Below are 26593 nucleotides of genomic sequence, written 5' to 3'. Positions count from 1 at the left end.
GGCACTGTGTTTACCAAGCCTCTGAACGGATTCAGAGTGAATCCTCTTGCTTTGACCGCTCAGAATAAAAAGGTTAAAAAAAAAAAAGAATAAAAAGGTTCTTGGAAGGCCGGTGTGGCTCAGTTGGTTGGGCGTTGTCCCATGCACCAAGAGGTTGCCGGTTCGATTCTGGGTCAGGCACATGCCTGGGTTTTGAGCTCAATCCCCAGTGTGTAGGAGGCAGCCAATGGATGTTTCTCTCTCGTCCATGTTTCTCTCTCTCTCTCCCTCTCCCTGCCTCTCTCTAAAAATCAATAAAAACATTTTTTTTTTTCAAAATGGAAAGGTTCTTGGTCAGCACCCCCAGAATGGTTGCCAAATATCAACAACTGTACAACAAAACAGGATTCTGGTTGTATTCAGGTCTCGTGTCCTTGGGTCAGTCTTGTTACCTCAGATAGAGAAGCTGAGGGTTGGACCACATGCTTCCTTCCATCTGAGGGAAGGTGAGACCCCTACGGGGCATTCATTACTCAAAAGAACAAGGCCCAGTAGTCGTAGCACCTGAAAGGAAGGTCCGTGTGAGGGCTCACCTGGGCCTGCGGAGCCTCTTTGGCAGCACTGTCCCGGGTTGCATACATTGGGTTTTCAAAGACTATGGGCTGCTTCCCCATCTCCATGGTGAAGTGATCACTCTGGTAAAGGAAAAAAGGTTATGCCATACTGACCTGATTCACACATACAGGAAGGTGTTCTCCTCATGCCTAGAGGCATGCTAGGTGCTATGTCAAATTTACCCCAAATGGCGAAAATACGTAAATAAATAAACCCCAGCAGAGATACAAGGCCTGCTCCCAGCAAACCACTATGTAAAGCAGCGATTTTCAACTTTTTTCATCTCATGGCACGCATGAACGAATTACTAAAATTCTGCAGCACACCGAAAAATAGATATTTTTGCTGAACTGACAAAAAAAATAGAAATAATTTTGATTCATTCACATCAAATGGCTATTGTTGGGTTGGCTGTTGTCATTTTTTTTTATTTGACCAACTAAGGGCAACAAGGTCAATGCCCCTGACTAAACTGTCAAGTATGGCATGTTTTAAAAATTCTTGCGGCACACGGGATGAAAATTGCTGATGTAAAGTAACATAATGCACTAACCAGTCAGCTCAAGAAAATGGAAACACTCTTCCTATGTCTAGGCACCTTAACACTTGGGGATTGGGTTTGAACAACAGAGAAAAGGGTGGGTGGTGGAAAAAGAGCAAAGTAGAGAAGAGGGAAGGGGAAAGAAGAAAGAAGAGATAATTTTGTGCTTTTAGGCAGGGGCAAAAATGAAAGCTTGGAGAAAAGGCAGAATGCTGAAATTGCTTTCCCTATACTGATTAACCTGTACTAGCCCACTCATGAAATATCCATTTGGGCCTCAGAGGAGGCATTTTATACAGATGGAGGCAGGTATTATTGTACCCATTGTACAGAGAGGTCAAGCTCCATGCCTATTAATACATATTTAGAAGGCAGCAGAGTTATTATTGCAACCAACCGCTGACTCTAAAATCACTGTTTATTCCATCACTATACATTGGTGGGAAAATAAACAACACCAGGGAACATATAGTTCCTTACTCCTTCCTTTAAAAATACAAAGGTCATCAAATAAGAAGAGAATATAATGCTCTATTTCCCCTCCTCTCCCAAAAATCTGTTTGAGATTCTAATTAAACTTAATTAAGACTACTTAGGATTCCAATTCAACAGTGTGGCACAGAGCAAAAAAAGTTTCAACTTTATTACCATTTTTCGGCACATTTCTGCAACAAACCTAATGTTTCCTAGCTTGTATGTATAGTGAAGAGTTTCTTCTGAGAGACATACAATTTTGTTTTGTTTTCTAGCTTAATTTTATTCTTTATATAAAAAAAAGTGCTTCTTTTGTAAAACAGTAAAAATGAGAACCTTGACACAGTCATTTTGAAACCACACTCACCATCACCATTGCTCTGTCAATAGCAGACTCAGGCCCAAAACCAGACACTCCAATATCCATATTAACATCGGCCCCTGATCTGAAGGTCACCCCATTCCCAGTTTCAGAGGATTTGACAAGACTGCTTAAGCTGAGAAAAGAAGTCATCGAAACAGTGTTATTGTTGTTGTTTTTCTAACAAACCTTTTGCAATAGTACCCTTTCCTCCATATTGCTCAGTCTTACTAAAAGGAAGACGGTTCAGAGTTCCCACTCTAGTGCATCCCCTTAGCGCCCTGGAAGTGTCAAAGCTTGAGATCTAATAGAGGGCCAGCCTCCCCCAGTCACACAGCCGACTTCTCTCAGCCTAACCCGAATGCCCACCAGCAGGCACAACCCCTTGGACTAGAAAATGTGATTTGCATTCAGGTTTCTTTGAAGCACTTGATTAAGAAGTTGTGATTTGAAGTGACTGCTTTAAGTTCCCTCCTTTTTGTTTCTGCAGAACAGGTGAGCTATGCATTGTGCTTTTTTAACTTTAAAAAAAACAACACACAACTAAGTTCGTTGTGTTCACGTGGTCCCATCACACAGGCTTCTAAAAATCAATGTTCCACATAATGAAACTGACCTTGGCAGCTTGGGCAGGGAGGGCAGAAGGGAGCCAGTTTTCCTGTAGTGGAAAAATCCTAATGCTGCCAGAGCTCCAATGATGATGATCAGGATGACTGTCAATAGCACGGCCATTGCTGCCATCGAGGAGGGGAGAAGAAGCGAACACATTAACATGGGAAGGAGAAGAGCCAGTCTTAGCTGTAGAAGCTGAGGACTAGCACCATCTATTCTTCAAAGACTGGGTCACACAGAATAGAAATAGCATTCAATTTAGGCACTGTGAAGTATTTCCAGAGAGCTCATATTCTTCAAACTTACTTGTTCCTGGAGAAATGCCTTTCGAAAGCCCTATTTCACAGTAATTTCCCATGTAGCCACTGGGACACCTGAAAGGAAAAGAAGAATTGTTCACAAGATGTTGCCTTCTTAGGCGTCTATTGCAATTTTATAAGCACATTTTGAGGTAGAGAGAAGTTTGACTGAGTAAATTTATGTTGAACAATATATCCCACATGACTTCCATTTATTCTGCCAAGAGATGAAGAGCAGGATGAACAGTAATCTAACTTTGGAAATTTACTTTCAATGCAATAGCTGTGGCATCTACAAGGTCAACCTCATCAAATAAACCTATTGGTGTCTTCTCTAACCCATCCGACTTTTCCTTAAGGAGTAAAAATGGAAACCATTATTGTGTTCTTCCCTTTGATGTGATTTCATTACTCTTAAAGACCTCTATTTATCTTGTTCTGTGTTAGAGCTTTCTCAACAATTCTCTCCTTCCCAAGTCTTGAGCTCAGTCTCTGCTCCTCATGTATGCCTGGTCTTGAAGCAGCTCTGCTGAACAGCCCCTCTCCCATTATCCAGTTGTAATTAACAAGAGCAGATGAGTAGGAGAATGTGGTAGTTGTCATTTCTCTAACTCCTCTCTCCCTGCAAGGGTGGCGGCCCACAATTCTGTGGCACCTCCTGGGAGCTTGTTAGAAATGTGGAATCTCTTGAATAAGGTAGATGGGGCATTTGATCCAGATCCCAGGTGGTCCTTAGGTGCCATACAGTTTGAGAAGCACTGCTTTAGTTCTCTGTGGATTCCCCAAGGGAGGGCAAGCTGGTTAAGATGGGATAATTAGTGAACTGGCAAGGTTCCTATCCTTGTTTTTCTGGTTACTTTAAGGTCTTGAATTACCCCAAAAGCAAATCCTACAGCTCAGACCTCAACATTCAGACTTACTTGCATTTGGGGAGGTCATTCTCATCAAAATAGCAATTTCCTCCGTGCATACACCTGCATGGGGGGGGCATGGTGATAGGATTGTCCACGGCTGCAGAAAGGGAAAGCCATGCATGTGTTAGTCAGCCATACTCAGCAAAGCACCCACAGCAGGCAACCCTGCTTCCAGCCCAGGGTGGGGCTGGGGTGGTTGGGTCAGGGCATCTAATTACTCTCCCTATCAAAACCTTCCCTTCTCTTTCAGTCAGATGAATGTCCTTATCAGTAATAAGGTCTTGGAGAGTAACATACATTTGGTGGGAAAAGGAGGCCATTTATATAATTTCCCTCAAAAACAATTAGACCCCAGAACATACATTAATAGTTCAAAGGAACTATGGTAAAAAAAAAAAATATCTTAGGAATTCCCTTTTCATTTGAAGTATTCATAATTTTCCTCTGTGAAATCCATTAAGATCAAGAGTTCAATTACACCTCCAAACTTCAACTAAAGGCTCCAAAGTATCAGCGAGCCATCAACCAATAAACAGACACATAGATGCAGACATGGAGATGCTTGACAGACAGCTGGTTAGAGACCTCATTTTTTAAGTCTTCCAAAACTGCCCTTGCTCTGGGTCCCTGCTCCAGCTCAGGTCCTAAGTACTCCCTGGATGTGCCTGATGGGTCATTGGTGTGTCCATGTGTAATACTTAGAAGTACTGTGTGTTTACTCAAATACCCTTCTGGCACAGTTCCTCAATTTGAGTCTCTACTCAAAGGACCCTTTATCAGAGAGGCCTTCTGGAAAACTCTATCCCACTCTCACCCCAACCTTACCCCTCTTACCCTGCTTTAGTTTTCTCCTTTCACCACCTGACATCATATGTTTATTGTCCTGTTAGAATATAAACTTAACAAGAGCAGGGAATGTGTCTGTTTTGTTCACTATCCCCAACCCTTAGAACAGTGCTTAGCACATAGTAGGCACTCAGTAAATATTTATCAAATAAATTGATTAATATACCAAACCAAGACCACATACAAATGACTACCATCATTAATGTGCTACCTTTGGTTCAAGTTCTTTTAAATGAGAATCTTAATATAATCCACTTGGCAATACATGTAAATGAGCAAAGTAGTAGATGAAGTGACAACCTAGACATCGCTCCTTCAATGTGAGGTTGTAATAAATGTCAGCACACCCATCTACAGCAAAGAACAAGTCTCAAAAGCTTTAAATTGTCATTTTGTTCAAAATCTTGCAAAATAGTATAGTCTTGCCAATATTTCCCCACTAGCACTGGGACAGGGGAAGGGAGGCAGAGGGAAGCAATTTCTTTACCCCGAGTTCATTCTATAAACCTGCCAACGTTTCAGCCTGGTTGGGAAGAGTCACAAGGCAGTGCCTTAATCCTCTTCACCCCCCGTTGTCTAAAACTGGGGGATGTGAGCCATCAAATGGGCCACTAGTGAACAAAAGCAGTATGATTTTTTTTTTAAAAAAGAACTTTTCAAGTTTGGACACTAGTTATTCCCCATCGGTTATTAGCTCCTTAACTTAGGAATCATTGAAAAAACATCTTGCCATGCATAGATTATCCATAGCATTTCTTGCTCTGGCCTCTATCTCCCAACAGCACAGATATATTTTATAATGTCGTCCTTTGCAATTGTCAAAACTTTGAAATGAGCAAGTGAGGAAAACAGCCTTCCCTTCTATAAGCCCTCAGCCCCCACACTTCTACTCAGGTAAGGCTGAATGGATTCAGGGGTGTAGTCATCCAGGATAGGGTGCGAAGGGAAAGAAGGCCGTATGGAAAATTCCATTTTCAAAATGTCTTTGCAAAGCAACACAACTATAGATTTATGGGCACTGAATCTATCTCTGAAGTTCTTAGCAAATAATTCTCAGAAATCATCAGAACACAGTTCCTCCATCTCTCGTCCCTCTTCCTAGCCATCACCTCTCCATTCTGCAATGGACCTCGTACACAGGATTCTTCAGGCTCCTGAAGGAGGTGAAGCATGAATAGGGAATCTCCTAAAGAAGGCAGAACGGCTCTCCCAGGCCCCTGAGGCTGTCCAGGCAATGCCCCTACCTGCATCACACTCAGTCATGCTCCCCTCCAAAAAGGTGGAGCCTTGGGGACAGGCACAGCTATATCCCGCGGGTCTCAGGAGGCAGAGATGGCTGCAGACATTCTTACAGCGGTTGGGCACTGAAAAGCAGATGAGAACCACGGTTAGGTTCTGAGGCGGAAATGATTAACCCAACCAAGGATATACCCATCGACTGAGTTGTGTCCCTGACAGTTGACATCCCAGCACCTCTAGGCCATGTGCCACCTGGTTATCACCCTCATTTACACTGCCATCCCATGCCACCCACCAAAATGGCACAGTCCCTCCCTGTGCCCTCCACCCTACTTCTGCACCACTCACATTTTCTATGGGCATCACGATCTCTTTGCCCTGGCAGGTTTGACAGATAGGTGCCTGACCACTGCATGACCTCAAAAACTAATCAGTGCTAAGCAATTTGAGATAGTTCAAAAAAAACCACTAAGACTCCATTATTACAGCAAGATTTATCATTGCCCACATTTGGGTAGGTCAGAATGTGTGGCCCATCCAAAGCATATACTGGATGTGATTTCCACCCTCACCCTCCAAGGAGAACTTCCTTCTGGGCTTCAGTTTCCTTATTTGTAAGACAAGGGGATTTCGAGCTGTGATTATCAGAATCAGATGGGAGCTATTCACAAGGATGGTGGCCCAGTCACAGGAATTTATATTTACATTGGTCTGGGATAGAGCTCCATTATCACTATTAAAAAGTCCCTCACGTAATTACAGAGTCATCTAAATTCTACCTGAGCATATGTTATGATTTATCAAAGGATTAGATGACCTCTAAATTCTTTCTCACACTGACATTCTGTGATCCTGATTCTCTGTCACCTAAAATGTAACCATAGACAAGGCATGGTGATAAATAAAATAAAAAGGTACATTCCAAAAGCCTTGTTCAGAACCTATTCCATTACCATTTCTTCAGCTCTCTAGAGCAGAGCTTTCAAATTTTAACGTAATACAAAACGCCCTGGGAATCTGACTCCAAAGGGCTGGGCAGGGCCTGAGAGCCTGCATTTCTTGCCAGCTCCCACAGGATACCAATGCTACTGGCCCATGGCCCACACTGTGAGCAGGGCCTGGAGCAGGGATTATCAAAATGGGGTCCTGGAACCAGCAACTTTAGCATCAGTTGGGAACTTGTTACAAATGCAAACTTCTTAGGCCACCTCAGGCATATTAAACCAGAATTTCTGTGGGTGGGGCACAGCAATATGTTCAACAAGCTTTCTAGATGAGTCTAATGCATGCAAAACTAGAACTATGGGTCCAGAGCAAATGTAACCTGGCACAACTGAGCTGTGTCTCTGGCTTACACAGCAGCACTCAGCACTTTGCAAAGCGGGCCAGAGCCTGAGCTGACTGAGCTTTTCCTTCAGGGACAGTCTCCAGATTCCCCTCTGCCTGATTCCTGGGCAGCCTTTTCCACAGGGGCCAGAGGCTCACCAGGTAAACGGTGCTCTGCCTTTAAAACCATCCAGTGTGAGAGCTGCAGGAGCGGTTAGGGCAGGAGAGCTGGGGTGTTTTGGAAATGGGTTGGAGAACCAGCAATCACTATCAGCAACACAAGGCAGTGAGGCCTCAGAATGGGCATGTGCCACCAGTGTCATCTCCTGGGAGGTTTATCTCTGAGCTCCAATTTGTTAAGTCTGATTCGGGGTCTCAGAGGGTCAGTGAACTTAAGGGGACCTTTGTTTTGCATACAGGGATGGGAAGGGAAGCAACTAATCGAAGGTCCCGCCATGACAGAATTCAACCTGGATCGAGGTATACTAATCACAGCTTGAACGGAAAGACGTTGAGCTCTGGGTTCAATGGAATTTTAAAATCATTTCTAAGTTTAAAATGCACCTGTTGGTTGTGCAACTTGGGCATATGAGTTACTTAATCTCTCCTATCCTCAGTTTCCTTATGTGACACGAGAATCTGACATCTAGAATTTAAGAGTCTATGCCCTTTCCTCACTTCAAAAATGTCCCTTCCCTTTCATCTTACAACTAACCTGAGGAAGCGGAAACCAGAACTAAGAAAATAAGAAAAGGCGGGAGGGGTAGAAGTGCACCTGCCTGACAATCTCAGACTAAGGCTCACACAGCCAGGATAACTCGACTAGCCTCGTTGCAAGGGATGGGTCAAACTGATGATGTCCAGGAAACCCTCACTGTGACTTGTTAAGGCAACTCATTGTTAGCAGGGGTCTGATGCCTGTTGGATGCTGTGGCTGGAAATACGTACCCATAACTCCAAACGGCGAGGACTGAAATATTGTTACTTCATATCTGCTGGTGGCATATATAATATCATCCAATCTCCAATGAAAACACACACACACACACGCACACACACACACACACACACCCCTTTCATGCACCAAGAGATCAACCTATTATAATCCATTACATTTTCCAACACTACAGCCATTAATTTGAAAGAATGAGGAACATGTATTCCAAGGTTAGTGGTTACCTGACTGATTGTATCTATGTTGATGAAGGACGCGAACTTGAGTGAGCCAAGGGCTCACAGTTATCATTTTCTCTTTCTTGTCTTGCCCAAATTTATCTTGTGTCCATACTTCTCCTTTATCCTTCGATACCCAGTATAACTGGCCTTCAAAGATGTCAAGACTGTAAGGGTCCACTGCTGCTTACCCACAGGAAGGAAAAAAAACAGGTTACTGAAAAGAGAACCTAACCCCACCTCCATGTCAGCCTTCATTCTACATGAATTAATCACTAATGCAATGCCTGACAATCCAGAACAGTCAGGCAGTACACAAGACCACAGAAGTATGCTCCCCTGGGAGATCAAGATAACGAAAATTAAACTAGATGAGTGCCCACTGGCTAACCCCAGTGGTAGGGGACTTGCTCACTTTCAAGTTGCTGATTTTATTTTACTTTTGGAAAACAATTTGTATGGCAGAGAATTTTTTTTTCCTTGAAAACAACACAGCTTATCGGGAAAACCTGGTATGTGCTGAATTCCTGCAGTTAGACAATCTAGATAAGAAAGCAAAATATTTTGTCTCCTTCTAGATGTTTCCGGTTGTGTAAAATGAACAATCCAGCATGATAAGAACAAATGTGTCTAAAGTGGTTAGACATGGGTTACCCCGGCCCACAGGACCGCCTCCTCTCTCAAGGTAACTCAATTGGAACCTCAATTATTTTAATATCTGCTGCTGAGAGCATTTTTTTAAAATTATGTAAAAAGAACAAAAAGAACTTAATTACAGTATTACTAAGGAGTTCATTTGCATTTAAATCAGCAGAGGAGAGCTGGGGAAAGTGATATTTAAGAATTAACATAAACCACTTCTTAAAATCGGGGTTCTTTTCTGAGAAAATAGGCAAAGAGATTGGAAAGATATTAATTGATTACTGAACATTAAATTTGAACTATTTCTAACCTGCACTGGCAACAATTCTTCTATCAGTCCCATCATATTTTATGGTTTCAATCGTTTTCTCCTTGAAGTCGCTCCAGTAGATCCGGTCATTGTTCAAATAATCAATAGAAAGACCGGTAGGCCAACCGAGGTCCTCACGGACCAGGATGCTCCGATGCTGCCCATCCATCCAGGCGGACTCGATTTTCGGTTCCTTGCCCCAGTCCGTCCAGTACATAAGCCTGTAACAGAAAGTCTCCTCATTGTAGCATTTCATCTAGTGAGGCTTCTCCCCTGAAGTGGAGCATGGACTTCCCACAGGAAGGTCAACTGTTTTTCTTTGAGCCCTAGTGCTAAGTGATGCTATTTTTATACTTGGGAAGACAGAGAGAAAAGGGGCAGCCGAGGCATCTGTGAGCTCTCCTTCCTGAAAACTGCACCTTCTCAATAGAAACTGGCCAGCCCTGCTCAATGATATACACCCAGACCCTTTAAAATATATACATCATTAAAAAAGCTGTTCCTTCTTCAAAAAATATTTATTGAATGCCTCTGTGCGAGAGGTACTATTCTGTGTTGGGATGTCTCAAGAGATCAAACACAGATTCCTACCCTCAGGGAGGTTACAATAAAACTATTTTAAAAGGTATTATTTTGCATCCAATTAAGACTTAATTATGAAAGAATTGAGTAGACCAGGGATTGTGCCACTTCAAATCCCTAGAAAAGATCAGGCAGGCCAGATAAATGCATGGAGCAGAGCAGTTATAAACATGAAGGGCAGACAAAGTCCTGTCTAAAAATTCCAGGCAACACTACATCAAGGAAGGCATACCTACCTAGTGTTATCACTTCTGATTTTCAAGTACCAAATACAGATTTTTAAAACTTTAAAAACGTGAGCAACTCAGTAAGTCAAATATGCTTATGGGCCATATTAGCCCACCAGCCACCACTTTGCAGCCTCTAGTCTAAACCAATCATCAGGTATAGATCCATCCTTAAATTCTTTTGAGGAATGTATGGAATTTAGATTAACTGGGGTTTGGAAAATATGTGGCCAGAAACTTCCCCTTACACAGCATTGATCTGAAGCCTGGTTGGTCCTAAGTGATCTTTTGGGCATATTATAATTCTTGAAAATAGTCATAGATGTCACTCCAAAAGAGTCAAAAGACAATTTTAGTGCAATGAGGAAAAAATAATCAAACACATAAATTTATTTTGAGAAATGAAGTCGAAAATATCTAGAACATTAAAATGTTCCTTCAAGTACTTACCCTAGTTTGGGATTCACAACCACTGCAGCTGGTTGATCTAGTTGGGTGGTAATCAGCCACTTTCTGTACCTTCCGTCAAGTTTAGCCACCTCAATCCGTTGACTCCTGGCATCTGACCAGTAAATATGCCTGAATTTAAAGGGGCACAGTTAAACAACCAAAAAGTCTAGACTTGTCACTTCTAGGAGTTCTGAGGGTGAGAACATTTAGTTTGGAAATCCCAGCCGGCACGACAGCTACTCAGATGCTAGTGACCTGAGCATAGTCTCCCCCTTTGAGGATTGCCAAGGGGACATCTGTGGAAGGTTAAAAGGGGAGAAGAGACGGAAGTGGGGGACTCCTGCTTGATCAGTCAAAGCAGCTGAATCTGCCAGGATCAAATGAAGATGGACCTCACATCTGGCATTCTTATGAGACATGTCCTTCCAGGAAGAAGCTTTAAGCAATTTTGGGATGGCCCTTTCATTCTGATTGCCCGTGAGTCGGCTTCCTCCTCAGCAAAGAGCCCCATTGGAATCAGTAGGAATCTGGCATCATTTCCAAGGATGAGTGGAAATAGCCTTTCAAAATAACAAACTCAGCCAGGCCATCCTGCCCTTCCACCCTTAAATCTGTGGCAATCCTTCCCTTCTTCTATCCCTAAGACTGAGGCCATCCTGCCCTCTTCCATCCCTAAGACTTGCAGTTCTCAGTCTCTCCCAGGCGGAAAGATTTCCATCTGTTTCTTAATTCACTCATTCATTAAGGCTGAGAAAGAAATAAAACTTCAAACAGGAAAACAGATCTGGCATTGCCTGCTTGGTTTTGAGGAGGAAGTGTTGAAGTCAAGAGTTTCAAGTTCCTGCTTCTCTGAGGCCTTGATTCATGGCAGAAAATGCTAGGAAAAGTATCTCCTGTTAGCCTGCAGGCACAGTGGGGACCTCATTAACTTCAGAGATGTTGAAATCTTCCAGGAACACCAGACAGGTTGTTTAAAGGTAAAAATTAATTAGTATGACAAGTGACTCTCCATTCTCCCAGAGGACAGCAAGCCTGAGCCTTCCCTTGCAAACATTTTCCCACTGTTAGTTCACTTTCAAGGACACGGGATTCTATGAACGCCTGAGCTCTGGTTCTAATGTTACCGCTTTGCCACCAATGCCACTCCAGTGCAAGGCTCTTCCATGAAGAAGGAGCTTACTGACTTTACCACATCAGTTTGCATCTCATGCATCTACCTTAGGATAGACCTGCTTAAAAGTTCTTCCTTAGAGATCATCCAAAATGTGTGGCTCTTCTCCCTGGGGTTCTAGAAAATCTAAAAGAGGACAATGGAGCCTATATCTCTTAACAAACAACCCAAAGGTTACAGCAAAGTCAAATTTCCAATCTGTTTAGACAACACAGCCTGCTCAAAACACAAGGTGTGGATTATTCCTCCCTGAAATAATTATCACGGAGAAAAATGTTTCATCCAAACTGCTTTGCTGGGAGAATTGTGAGTATGTCCCATTTCTTCCCAAAATAAACAGTTCTGCTATACAAGTTAATTTTTGGATCCAGAACCCTGTTGGCAAGAATGTTCTCCTAAATATAAATATAGTCTTCACCTTTGTTCTTTCCCAGACTCTTTCAAGGCACAGCCTATATAATAAAAGCCTAATATGCTAAGTGTCCAAACATTCGACCAGTCTCTATGACGCACTGACAACCAGGGGACAGATACTTCAACCGGTAGGTTAGCTTGCTTCTGGAGTCCTGCTGATTGGACTGGGCGAGAAGGGCTGGACACGCCCTGGAGCCCTCCTGTGGTCCTTCCCAGGCCCGATCCTGCACCAATGGGGTCTCTCAGCCTGGCCTGCACCCTCTCACAATCCGGGACCATCAGGGGATGTTGGAGAGCCGGTTTCAGCCCGATCCCCACAGATCAGGTTGAGGGACCCCACAGGGGCATGAATCTATGCACCAGGCCTCTAGTATAAAGTAAATGATAATGTTTATAGGACACATTGGTTTAAGCAGAGGTGTTTGCTGGGGCTAGAGCAAGCACAGGCATTCCCTAGCTGCACCAGTGGCTGAGCGTACCCATATCCGGGTCCAGCTTAACTCATGTGCCCAGGAGAGCAGGAAGGAGCTCTGACCAGGTAAATAGAATGGGCAAGAGGGGAATGTACACTAAACTTACCTTCCAACCCAGTCCACTGCTAATCCATCTGGCTGCACTATGTATTTCAGGCCCAGGTCAATTATCTGCACATGGTTGTTACTGCCAGATTCAAAGTTGGGGATGTAGGCACGTTTGATAGCACCAAAATTAGAGCCATGCCCTAGCACAGTGTAATATATGACACCTGCAGAGGCAAGACACACACATCAGTTTCATGTTAAGAACATCAGGTAAGACTGGACCTGGGGTCTAGTTAGATGAAATACAGTTCATTTATTGACATCTATACCTCCTCATTGTTCCTATATTAGTAATAATTCAACTATAACCTATGATCAAACCTCAAAACCTCTCATACTTGAATAGCGATTAGCTACACATGCTTCAATTGATAACACTAATACAGACTTAATTGTTTTTATTTAAAGGTAATTCATTAAAATACATTTCAGCCAAGAGTCTATTTACTCTCATTAGGATGAAGTTCTAGTTTCCAAAATAGAATATATAGATAAACCAGGGGCAGGCTGTTGAGAGTTTGAAATCATACAAAGTAACAGTGACAATCAAGGAGCCATGCAGATGTGAAGTCTTATTTTATGTACAGACTAAAAGATAGCAGGCAGCAGGCATTTTGAAAAGCATAGGACGATTGTGACTTTTAAAGCATATACTTTCCTAGATATATACTAGTCTTAAAAAGCTTATTGTATTGCATAACTGTGTGAAAACATAATAATAAATCATACATTGCCCAGTTATTGATAGTTTGCAAAGCATATTCATATCTATAATCTCATTTGATCTTCAATACAACTCTCAGAGGCAGGCAGGCAGAATGAGATTTCTGCTCTTACTTTACAGATAAGAAACGGCAATCCAGAGAACTGTTACAATTAGTTAAGGTCACAAATTGTAACCTTACAAAGCTAGTAGAGGAGGGAGACAGGCATAGAAGGCATGTTTCCTGACTGCCGCCCCATGACCATGTCCCACACACCATTCAGAGACATCAAAGGCTCCACATAAGCATTATTCAATTTTTCATTATTAAACTAAATTTTTTGAGCACCTACCATGTATACTTTACTAGATGTTTGGTCAGGTAATAAGTATGTAGACATGAATTAGATTCAACATCTAGTTCCAGAGAGCACATGGTTAAGAAAGAGATTGGGAAAAAATATGTGGACAAATCACCATACTCAATGTAACCCGTGCTTTAGAAAAAGCATGTATAAAATGTTACTGGCTCAGGGGTGACCAATCACAAAACTGTGCCAGGAGGAATTATGGAAGTTGTCACAGAGGAGGTGACATCTGAATTGGGTCTTTGAAGTTTTAGTAGAAATCTTCCAAGTGTATAACAGAGGGGATGAACAAGATCTGTGTGAGCAAAGACAAGATATTAAACAAAGGGCTATAAATGGTACTGAAAGGATAATCCCCAGGGATGGAAAAAGGTTCAGTGAGAACTTGGGAAAGGTTGGCTGGGACCTATGGCCAGGCTAAGGTATCTGGAGCATGCTGGGTAGAATAAGCTTCTGTTTCCACTCACGCAACAAAATTGACTCATTACAAATAAATTCCCGAAGGTTCAACACCTTATAAGTCAATTAATTCCATTAATATCAATGACAAATGTCAAGTTCATACTCACTGAGAGCTATGCCCTCGGGATCCCAATCATAATCGATAGCCTGAATACGTTCTTGTTCTTCAAGATAATCTGCATACTTCTCAGATGACAGATTATATTTTCGAATTCGCACGTTTTCAGGAAGTAGCAACAAAGGGGGGTCACCTACAAACAAATGAAGGGTTGCTTTATCTGTTTGATATCGACTTGAACTCTTTATACATATAAAGTAGGTTATAAAATAGCAGGTATCCTCCCCCCTTTTAAAAAAATGAGGTTTTATAGGAATCTATCTCTGCTAACCAAGTTGGATATCTATCCAACTGGGTTGCAAAATCCATTACTATCTCCATAATCCATTCTTATCTCCATTCAGGTGGAAAGCTAGGATTTCTATTAGGGGCATTATTCATTCTTTATTCTTTGTCCTCAGTGGACAACAGTTTAGAGCAAGGCAAGACTGAAACTCCCTAGGAAGTGTCCTCTTTTCCACTATTTTTTTTTCTTTATTTACCAGCAATAAAACAGACAAGATGGTAGACATTCAGTCTCACAGAAGAAATACAATTATGTATAGTCTTACTAAAAGTTTACCAGGAAGTCCTCATTCCTAACTCTTTACTGACAGATTTTATGATTTTTTTTTAACAAGTAATCAGCTCCATGACTCAATTTAGCTCCTAGCTAATGACAAAAAAAACAACAACCCAGCTTGTTCTTGATTTATTTTTTTTTTAACCTAAAGCAGCTATTTTAATGGTGACCCATCCTGAGTTGCAGTGTCTAAATTTTTTTTATTTCATATACTTGCCTAATGTTAATCAAATTTAATTTAAGTAACTTTTGGAAGTTTATTTTATAAATTTCCTATCTTGACATTATTATGTTTTATATGAATATTCTAATTTATTGCAGCCATCTCCTTAAAAGATTGAACCACTTTTTAAATTTGCTGCTTAATTACCAGACCAACTGTTCAAATGCCTTTGCCCTAGTTTTCATTCAGTGTCAAAAATGTTTAGAGGGTAAAACACTTAAATATGCTAGTCAAATGTATACAATAAAAGCCCAACTTGTATGAAGAAATTAAAGTCATTTTACCTTTAATTTTTAAAGTAAAATGCCACTTTTTTTTATCAAGTTCCTTAAACCTTAGTACAAACTTTAAATTCAAATCCGTAAGATCATAAAATCCTATACACCTTAAGATGGGATATGCTGATTTCAATCAAACCCCTAGAAATTTGGGCTATAATATTTCTAACCTAACAATCTTTCTCTTTTGTACATTTCTATATAGTATTTGTTACTGCTTTTTGTGAGACTGATTCTCAGATACTTGAATTAACTAAAATGCAGAAGTAATAATTGAAATTTTGAATGTGCCAGGTTTTCTGGCATGTTCTCTCTGTCTGTGATCACTAGTCCATGAACAATAAAATAGGGATATGTCAACAAGGTGTCTTTGATGTTCCTCAATTGAATGTGACTCTTTTTGTGATCCATCTTGAATTACAGGACCTCAAACATTGATCTCAGTGGAGTGGAAGTTGGAGAGCTTCATTAATTTCCTAATATTATTGACCATCCTATAAGAATGCTTTTATTGTTTGAATCTTTTGGAAGGTGACATCTTTTCTACCTTCTTAAGTTTTTATCAAGGTGGACAAGAGCCTAAGTCCAGAATAAAAAGTAATACCTGACTCTTGCTTGAATCCCTAATTATTTGTTGGGAAATTGTAATTTTTGTTTTAATCTAGCAAGACAGGAAAGAGGAGAAGAGGCAGGATGGGTGTTGGAAGAGAAGTCACTGATGAATTAAAAATAAGACTTTAAGTCTCAAATTTATTTTCTGGTATATTGTACTCATCAGCATTTATTTCTCAGAGAGTCAATCAATCCCGACATGAACCCATCATACCATCAGCTTCACACCGATGTCGACGGATGCCACTAAAGGACCTGAAGCCTTCGGCACAGTAACACTCATAACTTCCTTTAGTATTTTGGCAGTTCTGTGGACACGTTGCAAATTGCTCACACTCGTTGATGTCTGTAGGCAAAATAAAACCAAATATGCAACATCTGCTCCCATCCATTCTTTAGAAACCCTGCTTCTGTTTAAATCCATATTCACAAACAATGAGGACTAAAAAGACTGCCGATGAAAACAAGCAGATACCAACGTTTGTAGAACACTTTCCATATTTCTCCTCCTATTTAATCATCCAGAAAGACTCTATGAGGTATGGATTGTTATTAAACCCAAAGTTTCAAAGCTGGTAAGCAACGAAGACGGGGTTTTAACTGAAGCAGAACCAACATTTCCCTTTGGGGAAGGAGATGTTGTCATCACTACTTCCCCTTCTGCCAAGAGAAACGGGAGTAATTGATTTTTGGTTTTTCAATTGAGTTCTTAAGCTTCAGCTTCCAAAAGAACTCTTCCAATCATCTGAGTATGGCACTTCATGTGTTAGAAACAGTAAATTCAAATAATAAAAGACACTTAAAATCATACTCATAACTTAATAGCTTGAAGAGCTATCTTCTGACTATACCTTTAAACTCATTCATGTCTGGCATAAGTGTGTGTTTAATAAATATGTTGTTTAACTTAAGATAAAAAATTAAGATTTGTGCTTGTTAAAAATAATTTGAACTTACATAATGATACAATAAACAACCATCATCACTGAAGCATTCATAAATCATATTAGTTTCACAGATATTACTGAGGATGAGCTATCTGCCTAGCACCCTGCTAGGCACTGATAAGATAGCATAGAAAAAAAGCACTTGGATCCCTGAATTTGTGTGTTTTCTCACAACCCCAAAATTTAATGGGGAAAATAGATCTTGATATTTGTCATCTATGGCTATATATATTTAATTAATTTATAACTTATAACCAGATTTAGAACGGATCACCACCCCTAACAGTAAAATTTTGGTGCACCTGAATACTTTAATGAGCCAGAACAATGAGTTCAGTCCCATTCAATGAATTAAACGGTGGTTTAATAATAGGGAATCAGTGAAGAACAGAAAAAGGATAAAGTTCTCCTAATAGGAATTGGGAGGAAATATATTCTACCATCACAGGAGTTTCTGTCTGAAATACTGGCTTTGAACCCAGGTCTACAGGAGCAGATAAATCCTCCTTCACTTAATTGGGTACAATTTTGTTCACATAGATTTTCAGCACATGATCTTTCCTTTCCTTTATCTGAAAAACAAAATCACAATATTACGAATGGAAGGTATAAACCAGACCAATCACAAATATCCATTGCTAAATAACTGTTAGCCAGAACACAATAAAATGCATATGTTAGTCATAAGTCATATCACTGCCAATAGGACAATAAATTGGTATACATGGAGAGGAATTTTGCAATATGTATATATCAAGGATTTCAAAACATTCATACTTTTACCCAGTTATTCCACATAAATAAATTTTTCTCTCAAGAAGGAAAAAACATATGCACTATGATTTATGTTTAAGGATTACAATATTATTTATAATGAGAAAATTTTGAAGGCAACTTGAATGTTCATTTAACAATAGGGAATAAATTATGATATACTGTATTTTATCAAATCTAAGTCACCTCTAAAGCACCATTGTTTTATGTAACACTAAAATAGAAAAGATCTGGGACTTACACTATACTATGGCATGTTATCAATTGTAAGATGTATCCTAGTTTCAGAGATATTAACAGTGAAACTAAACAGGCACTTTAGAATCAATGTTTATTTACGATTATCTACAAAATGGATTGCAATGTAATAATTAAAATTCATGGTTTCAAATGACACTTTGACATGGGAAATATCTATAGTAAAAATGGAGAAAAATATTGTAATACTATTTAGCATAAAATACTTCTTTAAAATTTTTAAATATTAAGAAATACTTTTTTGCACATGTACACAAAAGGACAATAAATTTGGAGATTAGTTCTCTCTTAACGATGTGAGTCACGTGATTTTTATTTTTGATTGTTAATATATTTTCTGGATTTTATAACTTTCATAATAAAAATAATCATCTAATAGTTTATCTTTGCAGGGCCTATATGAATGACTCAGTATTCCTTATCTCTGCCAGTATCCATCCAAGCTATCTGGCTTTCATTCTTGTCATTCTTATCAGTTTGCTTGTTTTATCCCGAGTCTTCATCTACCTCCAGACCTAGGTCTTACAGGGAAGCTGACAAAGATAAACATAGTGATAATGGAGGGTGAGGAGGATAGGGATGGGAAAGGTGGTTTTCTCCATAAAGGATTCCAGCTTCATCTACTTCTGAAATGAAATGTGTCTTCATCACAGGCTTAATATTTTAGTCGAAGAGACTGTGGTATCTCCTGGCTCAATTCTTTCAAATCCAAATAGATTATTTAAAAATTTATCTTTATTCTTGAAAATATTACAGATGCCCCCTTTTCTTTTACCACTGACCCCCCTCCATCCCATCTCTACCCCCAGGCCTTCACCACACTATTGCCTGTGTCTATGGGTTATGCACATATGCATATAAATGCTTTGGTTAATCTCTCTCTACTTCCTCCCCCAGCTCCCACCCCCCTCACCTTCCCTCTGAGATCCATCAGTCTGTTCCATGCTTCTGTGTCTCTGGATCTATTTTGTTCATCAGCTTATTTTGTTCATTAAATTCTATATATGAGTTAGATCATGTGATACTTGTCTTTCTTTGATTTGCTTAATTCACTTAGCATAATATTCTCCAGTTCCCTTCATGCTGTCTCAAAGGGTAAGAGGTCCCTCTTTTATACAGCTGCATAGTATTCCACAGTATAAATGTACGGCATCTTTTTTATCCACTCAAATAGATTTTTATCTGTCTTCAACAGTAGGCCAAAGAGGTGAACTTCATCACTTCTCAGAGTCCTTTAGGTTGCAGTGATTATATATGTGGTTTAAATAAACTAAAATCATGGAGTTTCAAAAAAAGAAGAATAGCCACAAAATAAAGCACAGTGGCATTCAATGGAATGCTGCCCTTGGAGTTCATATTTCAAAGCTGTACACATGAAAGCCTTATAATAAAGTCAGAACTCTTAATAACTACACATTGATAAATAAGTCTTTTTAGATTTTCTATTTCCTCTGGAGTCAGCTTCAGTATTTTCTGTCTTTCCAAGAATTTGTCCATTTAACCTAAGTTGTTGAATTGGTTGACATGAAGTTTCTCATAGTATTCCCTTATTATCTTTTAAATTTCTGTAAAACAGGTACTGATGCCTCCTCTACATTGCTAAATAAATGTGACCTATTTTTATAGATAATCTTGGCCCTATCACATAACCTCTCTAAGTCTCATGTGCATTATTAAACTCTGTAATCTCCTCCCAGCTCCAAAATGATTAGGGGCTCCAGGAGGTTAAAAAATTCTGAACCAATTGCTCCCTTGCAAATCCTGTCATGTTTATGCTTTTTAAATGTACATAATCAAGTACTTCACAATATAAATAAATAAATAAATAAATAAATAAATAAATAAATAAATAAATTCCAAACCCCACTGAGAAAGTACATGAAATAAAGGGCAAGTCAACTTGGTATGGCAGGTTACCTATCCCTCTTTGCTCAACATAGGAGCAAAGCTGCCAAGTCTCTGGGATGCCTCAGGAAAATGTGATTGAAGCCCAAGAAGTTGAAAGCATGTGGTGCTAAGTTACAGGCTCCTAGAGTTTGAAGAACTCCCTCCTTTTTCCTCTAAAGAAACCAAGCTGGTTTGGTTCACTGGATAGAGCATTGGCCTATGGACTGAAGGGTCCAGGTTCAATTCCAGTCAAGGGCACGATTAGTTACAGGTCCCCGATCCTGGTTAGGGTCATGAGGGAGGCAATCAATTGAAGTATCTCTCTTATATCGGTGTTTCTCTCTGTCTCTCCCTTTCCCTTCCACTCTCTCTTAAAAAAAAAAAAAAAAATCAATGGAAAAATATCCTCAGGTAAGGATTTAAAAAAAAGAAAAAGAAAAAGAAAAAGAAACTAAGTCCTGGAGAAGTCAATAGTTGCCCAAAGGGGCACAGCGAGTGGTAGAGGAACTAAAGGGCAGCTCTCCTAGCCTGGCGTCACGGGACAGTTCCAGGTTCTGCCTCTGTCACTCTATGTGACTTCAAGCGTGTTCCTTACGCTCTCTGAGCCTTATTATACAGAGAGACATAATAGCAGCGACCCAATGGAGCTAACTTGTGTGACAAATTAAATAATATATGTGAAAGCATTTCCTAAAAACTATAAAGGACTACAAAAGTGTGAATTATTAACATAACATTCCAACATTTCCATGACACTATTGAGACAGAACCATCCCTTTTGATTGTGTTCACCATCTTTTTCCCACACAAACTTCTCCCTCTAATTTAAAAATAAAAATAAATGTTTCCTTCCAAGGTCCCCTGTTACATTCTCATCTTTACCAACTATCCTTAGAAGCTTTTCCCCTAAATGCCAAGGATACTGCATTTGGCTTAAAATGAAAAAAAAAAATGTGAAGACAAACAAAATATGTAGCTGAGAGGCACCCAGTGAACTGGGAAGAAGTACTCTGCAGCCCTAGATGGTTTGGCTCAGTGGATAGAGCTTCACAGCCTGCGGTCTGAAGGGTCCTGGATTCGATTCTGGTCAAGGGCATATGACCGGGTTGCGGGCTCGATCTCTAGTAGGGGGAATGCAGGAGGCAGCCGATTGATGACCCTCTCATCATAGTTTCTATTTCTCTTTCCATCTCCCTCTCTGAAATCAATACAAATATATTTGAAACAAAGAAAAAAAGTAGTACTCTGCAGATAGGTAGATGGGAGTCAGTTCAAAGCCTAGCTCAACCTCTTACTGAAAGACATGGCCACTTTATTTAACCTCAAAGCTGGGCTTCTCATTTGTAAGGAGAGGGAGAAGGAGAGAGAGCTCACAGGGTTGTTGAAAGAATGAAATGAGATAGCACATGCAATGTGTAGCACTGTGTCTGGTATAGAGTAACAGGCGGCTGTGGGCTTGAATGCAGCTCAGCGCACAAAGTCAATTAAAGAGAAGCAGCGGCTATCATCTACTTTGTTATTCATGCTTTCACTAGGTAAACCTGAATTGACACAATGAAATATGAGAACACGTCTTTACTTACTGCAACCTGTTTCATCAGACTGGTCACCACAGTCGTCAACATCATCGCATGCAAGGTGCTGTGAAATGCATTTCTTGTTGTTGCACTTAAATTCATCTTCTGCACAAGGTCTCGGGGTCGGACCTACACCTGTAATCGAGGAACAAATTAAAGTCAAAACTTTTTCTTCGGTGAAACAAGAGGCTTCCCTCTGTGGCAGGGACAGTGGCTGCTCACCAATAAGCTCGTGCTTCCCGACATTTCCCAGTCTCCCTTGCAATTATGTTAGGACCATGTGACTAACTTTGGTCAATAGATTCTGAGTTGGAAGTGACATGTGTCATCCTGGGCTGAAGCAATTAAAAGCTCATGTGCCCCACCCCCAGCCCCTTTGGAAAGCCATATGTTTGAGGTGGCCTCTTAACAGAAACATCATCTGGTTTTGGCTTCACACTCAGGAGGCAAGCAATGAGGACACTGATGTTGGAGGCAGGAGAGATGGAGACCTGGGTTCTGCAATGGCAAAGCATTAGTAAGGCTGTCACCCTGGAAACACTGGAAGGCAGACCACATGCTAGCTGCAGTTGTCAGTCTCGGGAAAGAGGTTGGAAAACAGAGGGTTAGTAATATACACTGCTTGCCATTACCTGAGTCTGGCAAGGCAGTATATGAAAGAAATAAGCTCAGGGAAGAAGTGGTTGGTTTACAAGCAGAATTGAAAGAAAGAAAAGCCCAGAAATTTGGAGTATGGGAAAAACTGATTGCTTTTATATCCCAAACAGTAAGAGTCTAAAGTTTAAAAGGCTTTGAGACACAAAGGCCCAGTAAAACTTTGGTTGGATGAAATGACCGCCCATTCATTTTTCACAATGGCCTGGATGTAACTGACAAATAGTTGAGGCAAAGGTGCATGAGGGAAACAAAGCAAAGAAACAGAGCAGATTCAAGAACTATGTCTCCTAAGAAACACTGAGTGAGGTTATTGGCAAATAGTGGTAGATCCAAAGCCTGCTCAGTTTCCGAGAGAAATACATGACCAAATAAAACAAAATACCATGATTGAGACTCTTAAAAAGCTCTTGGGCCCCAAACCTTCTATAAACAGGGAGTGGGCTGAGAAAGCTGTGCAGCTCCTAAGGAGCACATATTTCCACTCCCTCTTTATTTGAAGAGGACAATAGACAAGGAAACCCTCCCAAAGGGTAGGGCAGAATCAGTGAGAAGCCGTGGACACAGGTGCTCCTTCCTGAGCACAGCTATGACTCATCAATGAACCTCCTTCACTCCCATAGTGGGAGCCCTCATAATGTCCTCAGAGGGTAATCAAGTAATTTGTTCTCCAAATCAGTGTGCTTTTGAGAGTGAAAGGGGCACTCTTAATTCCACCAGGCCTAAATCAGGACCGTCCTGGGCCAAAGTGTCACCTTAGCCCAGTGGCTTTTCAGAATTCTTAGGACTGGTGACTACGATGAGTCTCTAATTCTTTCTTCCCCAATGAGAATATTTATTTCTATTATGCTGCCCCTGTTCTAGCTTTGTCTATTGAGGGGAAGGCGGTGGGGGTACAAATAAAGTTGGTCTATTGGTTTATGGATCTCCAGACCAAAAGGAATCACATCCAAAATTGGTGGCATGACTACTGCCCAGTACCCAGAGCTCCTGGATTTCAGTTATTGGTGGGACCATGAGTTACATCCCTTGGGGAGAGGTTAAGGGTGTTCTCCATGTGCAGGAAGAAAAGCAAAAAGGGATTTTTAGTGGCACAAGGACACATTATGGTAGAAATAACTGGTGTTCACTAAATATTCACGCACTTCCCTGTGTTTCCCAGTCTCCTTTGCAGTTCCAGCCAAAGGACTGTGAACACAAGGGATATCTGTCACTTCCAGACACAGGAAACTAAGAACCTGTGTGCCTCCTCCACTTCTCTCTCTCCTGTCCCAGCAACCAGATGGCATATCGACTGGATGAAGGAGGGTTGCCTGACCTTCATCACACTTTACATAAGTGAAAATTTATCCCCTGCTATTTGAAGCCATTGAAATGTTGCCTAGAGTGATGGCTAGCAGTGATTCCTCTGTCTGATATCCTGCTCCTTGGGGAGAATAGTATTTACTACCTCTTTTTTCCACTCTTGGACTTGGACCACATGCTCCAAATGTCTTGCTCCATTAAAAAATGACATTTGTAGTAGGGAAAGTGGGACAAGAAAAGGTGGTCAAATTGTAAAAAAAAAAATGTTTTAGCTTCAAGTTTCCATGCTTTTGTGCTATGCCTCAAATAAACATGTCAACAATGTTATAACTACATGTTCATCTTTACCGAAAACAGGGAGTACAAGTGAACTTGGCAATAGTGTCAGAGTCCTCTCTAGCACACAGTCCTTTCTGGGATGCAAGCTGGCCATGAGCATTTTAAGGCCACATTAATACAAGGGCCAGAAAATAGAAAAATTAGGCATTTGTATAAATTTTCCCAGAAGATTTTCTTTTAGGAAAAAAGTAGCTGGAGTCAGGGGAAATAATTTTCCTCACTGACTTTTTCTTAGATAAATTAAATTGCCCAGATAATTAATCAACTCTCCTGTTCAATGGATAGATTTTAAAACATCTCAAAATATAAAAGCACAGATTCTTCAATATTAAAAACATTAAATTCAGCCAGTTTGAAACTTCTATCTTAAAACAATCTATCATTTTTCTCTTCTGAGCAATAAATTTTCATTTTAAAGAACGTTAGACAAGCTAACACCAGTGTTGCCATATTTCACACCGTCTTTTCAGCTTCACATTTATAAGTTCAGTCATAGATTAACAATTAATAACTCTATCCTGAAGAGTGACCAAGCCTCATCTTTAAAAAAACAAAATCATTAATCTGTGAAGTGTGACTCAACCAGTATTTTGTGTTTGTTTCCATTTTCTTGAGAGAAATATGAACTGAATATTCAAACAAAGGCAAAAATTATAAGGGACTTGCCAACAGCTCGCTCAAATGAGGAAGGAATAAGTGAGGGAGGGTTGCATCTGAGTAATACATGTTTACAAGGTCTGGTATAAACAATTATGTCGGCAGAGATCTGCAGTCACAGGTGCAGCTCAAGCCTCTGCAGAACCAAGTGAAATCCCAGAGGTACATTCTGAAGATTGCAGACAATTTTGGGTCCTTCGTTTTCCCTTCTTTCTTCTGACTTACAGTTTTCCTCTTTCTCATCACTTCCATCTCCACAGTCATCATTATGGTTGCACATCTCGTGACTATAAATGCAGCGATTGTTGTCACACCGGAAACGGTGTGGTGACTCACAGGGAACACTCACTAAAACAAAAGACGGAAAAACAAAAATACAGGTTAAGAGTAGAATATAATGTCAATATCTAAAATGCCCCTATGTCTGCACCACGCTTGCTTGATTCAGCCATTCATTTGTTCATTCAATTCACCAGTAGACAAATATTGGTATATCTTGAGTATCTGGTATACACCACAGTGCTGTGCTAGACATCAGAGTCAATGGGAAACAAGAAAGCCACAGTCTTTGTCCTCATGGAACTTTCATTCTAGCAGAGAAATGGACTTTACAAATTAACCATTCAACTACAACTGTGATAGAGCCACAAAGGAGATATGCTATGAAAGCATCTACTGGGGGTACCTGATATATCTTGGGGATAAGGGGTCAGAAGAGGCATTCACAAGGGAAGATTCTGAGTCAGGAAAGAGCATGGTAGGTTTGGGGCCTGAATAAAAGGTCTCTGTGGATGGGGCACAGAGTGAGGACAGTGGTGGCCATGAGGCTGGAGGGCAGCAGGACAATACATGCATGAGCTCTTAGTCTCAGTCAGAAGGCCATTGCTTGTCCCTCTGACATCAGTTGTCATTGAGCCTCCAGAGCATGAAGTTTTACACAATGATGGACTCACATTCCTGAATTCTCTCACTGATTACATTTAAAGTTGAAATCTCACATTCCAACCTGGACTCATTTTGTTATCCAGCGTCAGACCACCAGCTGATGCTGGTGCACCTATGCAGAGCCCAAGGGTAGAACCCAGGTCCCTTATTTGGTACAGGAGCATGGTTCTCTATGCATGTGCCAGGAAGTCAGTGAACTCAACACACATGTGTGTTCTCCTTTCACATTGAGGGCTTGGGCTGTTTGATTCCCTTCTTCCTTTGTACCACACACAGGGAGCAAGAGGAGAGACTTATAATGATGTTGGTTTTGGGAGGGAGAGGGAGGTCAGATCCAAGAGCTGGTTCTTAGAAGTACAGTTAATAGAATTATTTGCTATGAAAGGCAAGAGCAACACAATAAAATAGTGTTGGTCACTTTTTAAAGTGGCTGTGTCTCCACCGCTCCAAAGTTTAATTTTACTAGCTATGGGCACTTTATCTTATAGAGGGAAGCAACTTCCTAAGTACTTATTCTTTGAAAGTTACATATGCTTAAGATATTTTTCAAGATTCATTAAGTTAAAACAAAACAAAACATGGTTAGTTACTATAAAAAAAAAAGAGATGGTAAAAAAAAAAAAAAAAAAAAGAGATGGTGCCTACCCGGTGTGCTCAGTGGTTGAGCATCAACCTATGAACCAGGAGGTCACGGTTCGACTTCCCAGTCAGGGCACATGCCCGGGTTGCAAGGTCAATCCCCAGTATGGGGCATGCAGGAGGCAACCGATCAATGATTCTCTCATCATTGATGTTTCTATCTCTCTCTCCCTCTCCCTTCCTCTCTGAAATAAATAAAAATATATTTTTTTAAAAAGAAAAAAAAAAGGTGGCAAGAAAAATGCAGGGATGCCACTGTGAAAATATAGTGTATGCTAATTACAGTTCTCTGAAGGAAAGGAAATATTCTGATACATCCTTTTCCAGAGTCAAATTCCTGGGCTAAAGAAACCAATGGTAAAGATGATATGAACTCCAGAAGCAAAGTGCAGTGGAGTCAGGCTAGGAGCTAATCAAGAGTTTCAGCAGGAGTGTTTCTAGAGGTGCCTTCTCCTGTGTTACGGGTTTTTACTTACACAAAATTCTTAATCCTAAACTTGCTTCAGAATCCTTTGTAGGGTTTATTAAA

General features: G+C 40.5%; 1 protein-coding gene across 1 annotated transcript in view; it reads right to left on the bottom strand.

Moving 5' to 3' along the window:
- The window catches only part of LRP2 (LDL receptor related protein 2), a 201182-nt gene that overhangs the window by 6412 nt on the left and 168177 nt on the right, over nt 1–26593 (bottom strand). The window contains exons 62-76 of the mRNA XM_079781761.1: nt 24706–24828; nt 21532–21660; nt 17470–17601; nt 16297–16428; nt 14397–14540; nt 12755–12920; nt 10591–10719; nt 9332–9552; nt 8386–8562; nt 5886–6005; nt 3802–3892; nt 2889–2956; nt 2587–2704; nt 1977–2106; nt 573–674 (exon numbers count right to left, since the gene is read on the bottom strand). Coding sequence (XP_079637887.1) covers nt 573–674; nt 1977–2106; nt 2587–2704; nt 2889–2956; nt 3802–3892; nt 5886–6005; nt 8386–8562; nt 9332–9552; nt 10591–10719; nt 12755–12920; nt 14397–14540; nt 16297–16428; nt 17470–17601; nt 21532–21660; nt 24706–24828 — 1982 coding nt within the window. The remainder of the gene's footprint in view (nt 1–572; nt 675–1976; nt 2107–2586; nt 2705–2888; nt 2957–3801; nt 3893–5885; nt 6006–8385; nt 8563–9331; nt 9553–10590; nt 10720–12754; nt 12921–14396; nt 14541–16296; nt 16429–17469; nt 17602–21531; nt 21661–24705; nt 24829–26593) is intronic.

This window comes from Cnephaeus nilssonii (genome assembly GCF_951640355.1).
Source record: "Cnephaeus nilssonii genome assembly, chromosome: 10".
In the NCBI taxonomy this organism is placed as follows: Eukaryota; Metazoa; Chordata; class Mammalia; order Chiroptera; family Vespertilionidae; genus Cnephaeus; species Cnephaeus nilssonii.
The sequence above is the reverse complement of the archived record's forward strand: the minus strand, read 5'-3'. Positions and strand labels throughout refer to the sequence as shown.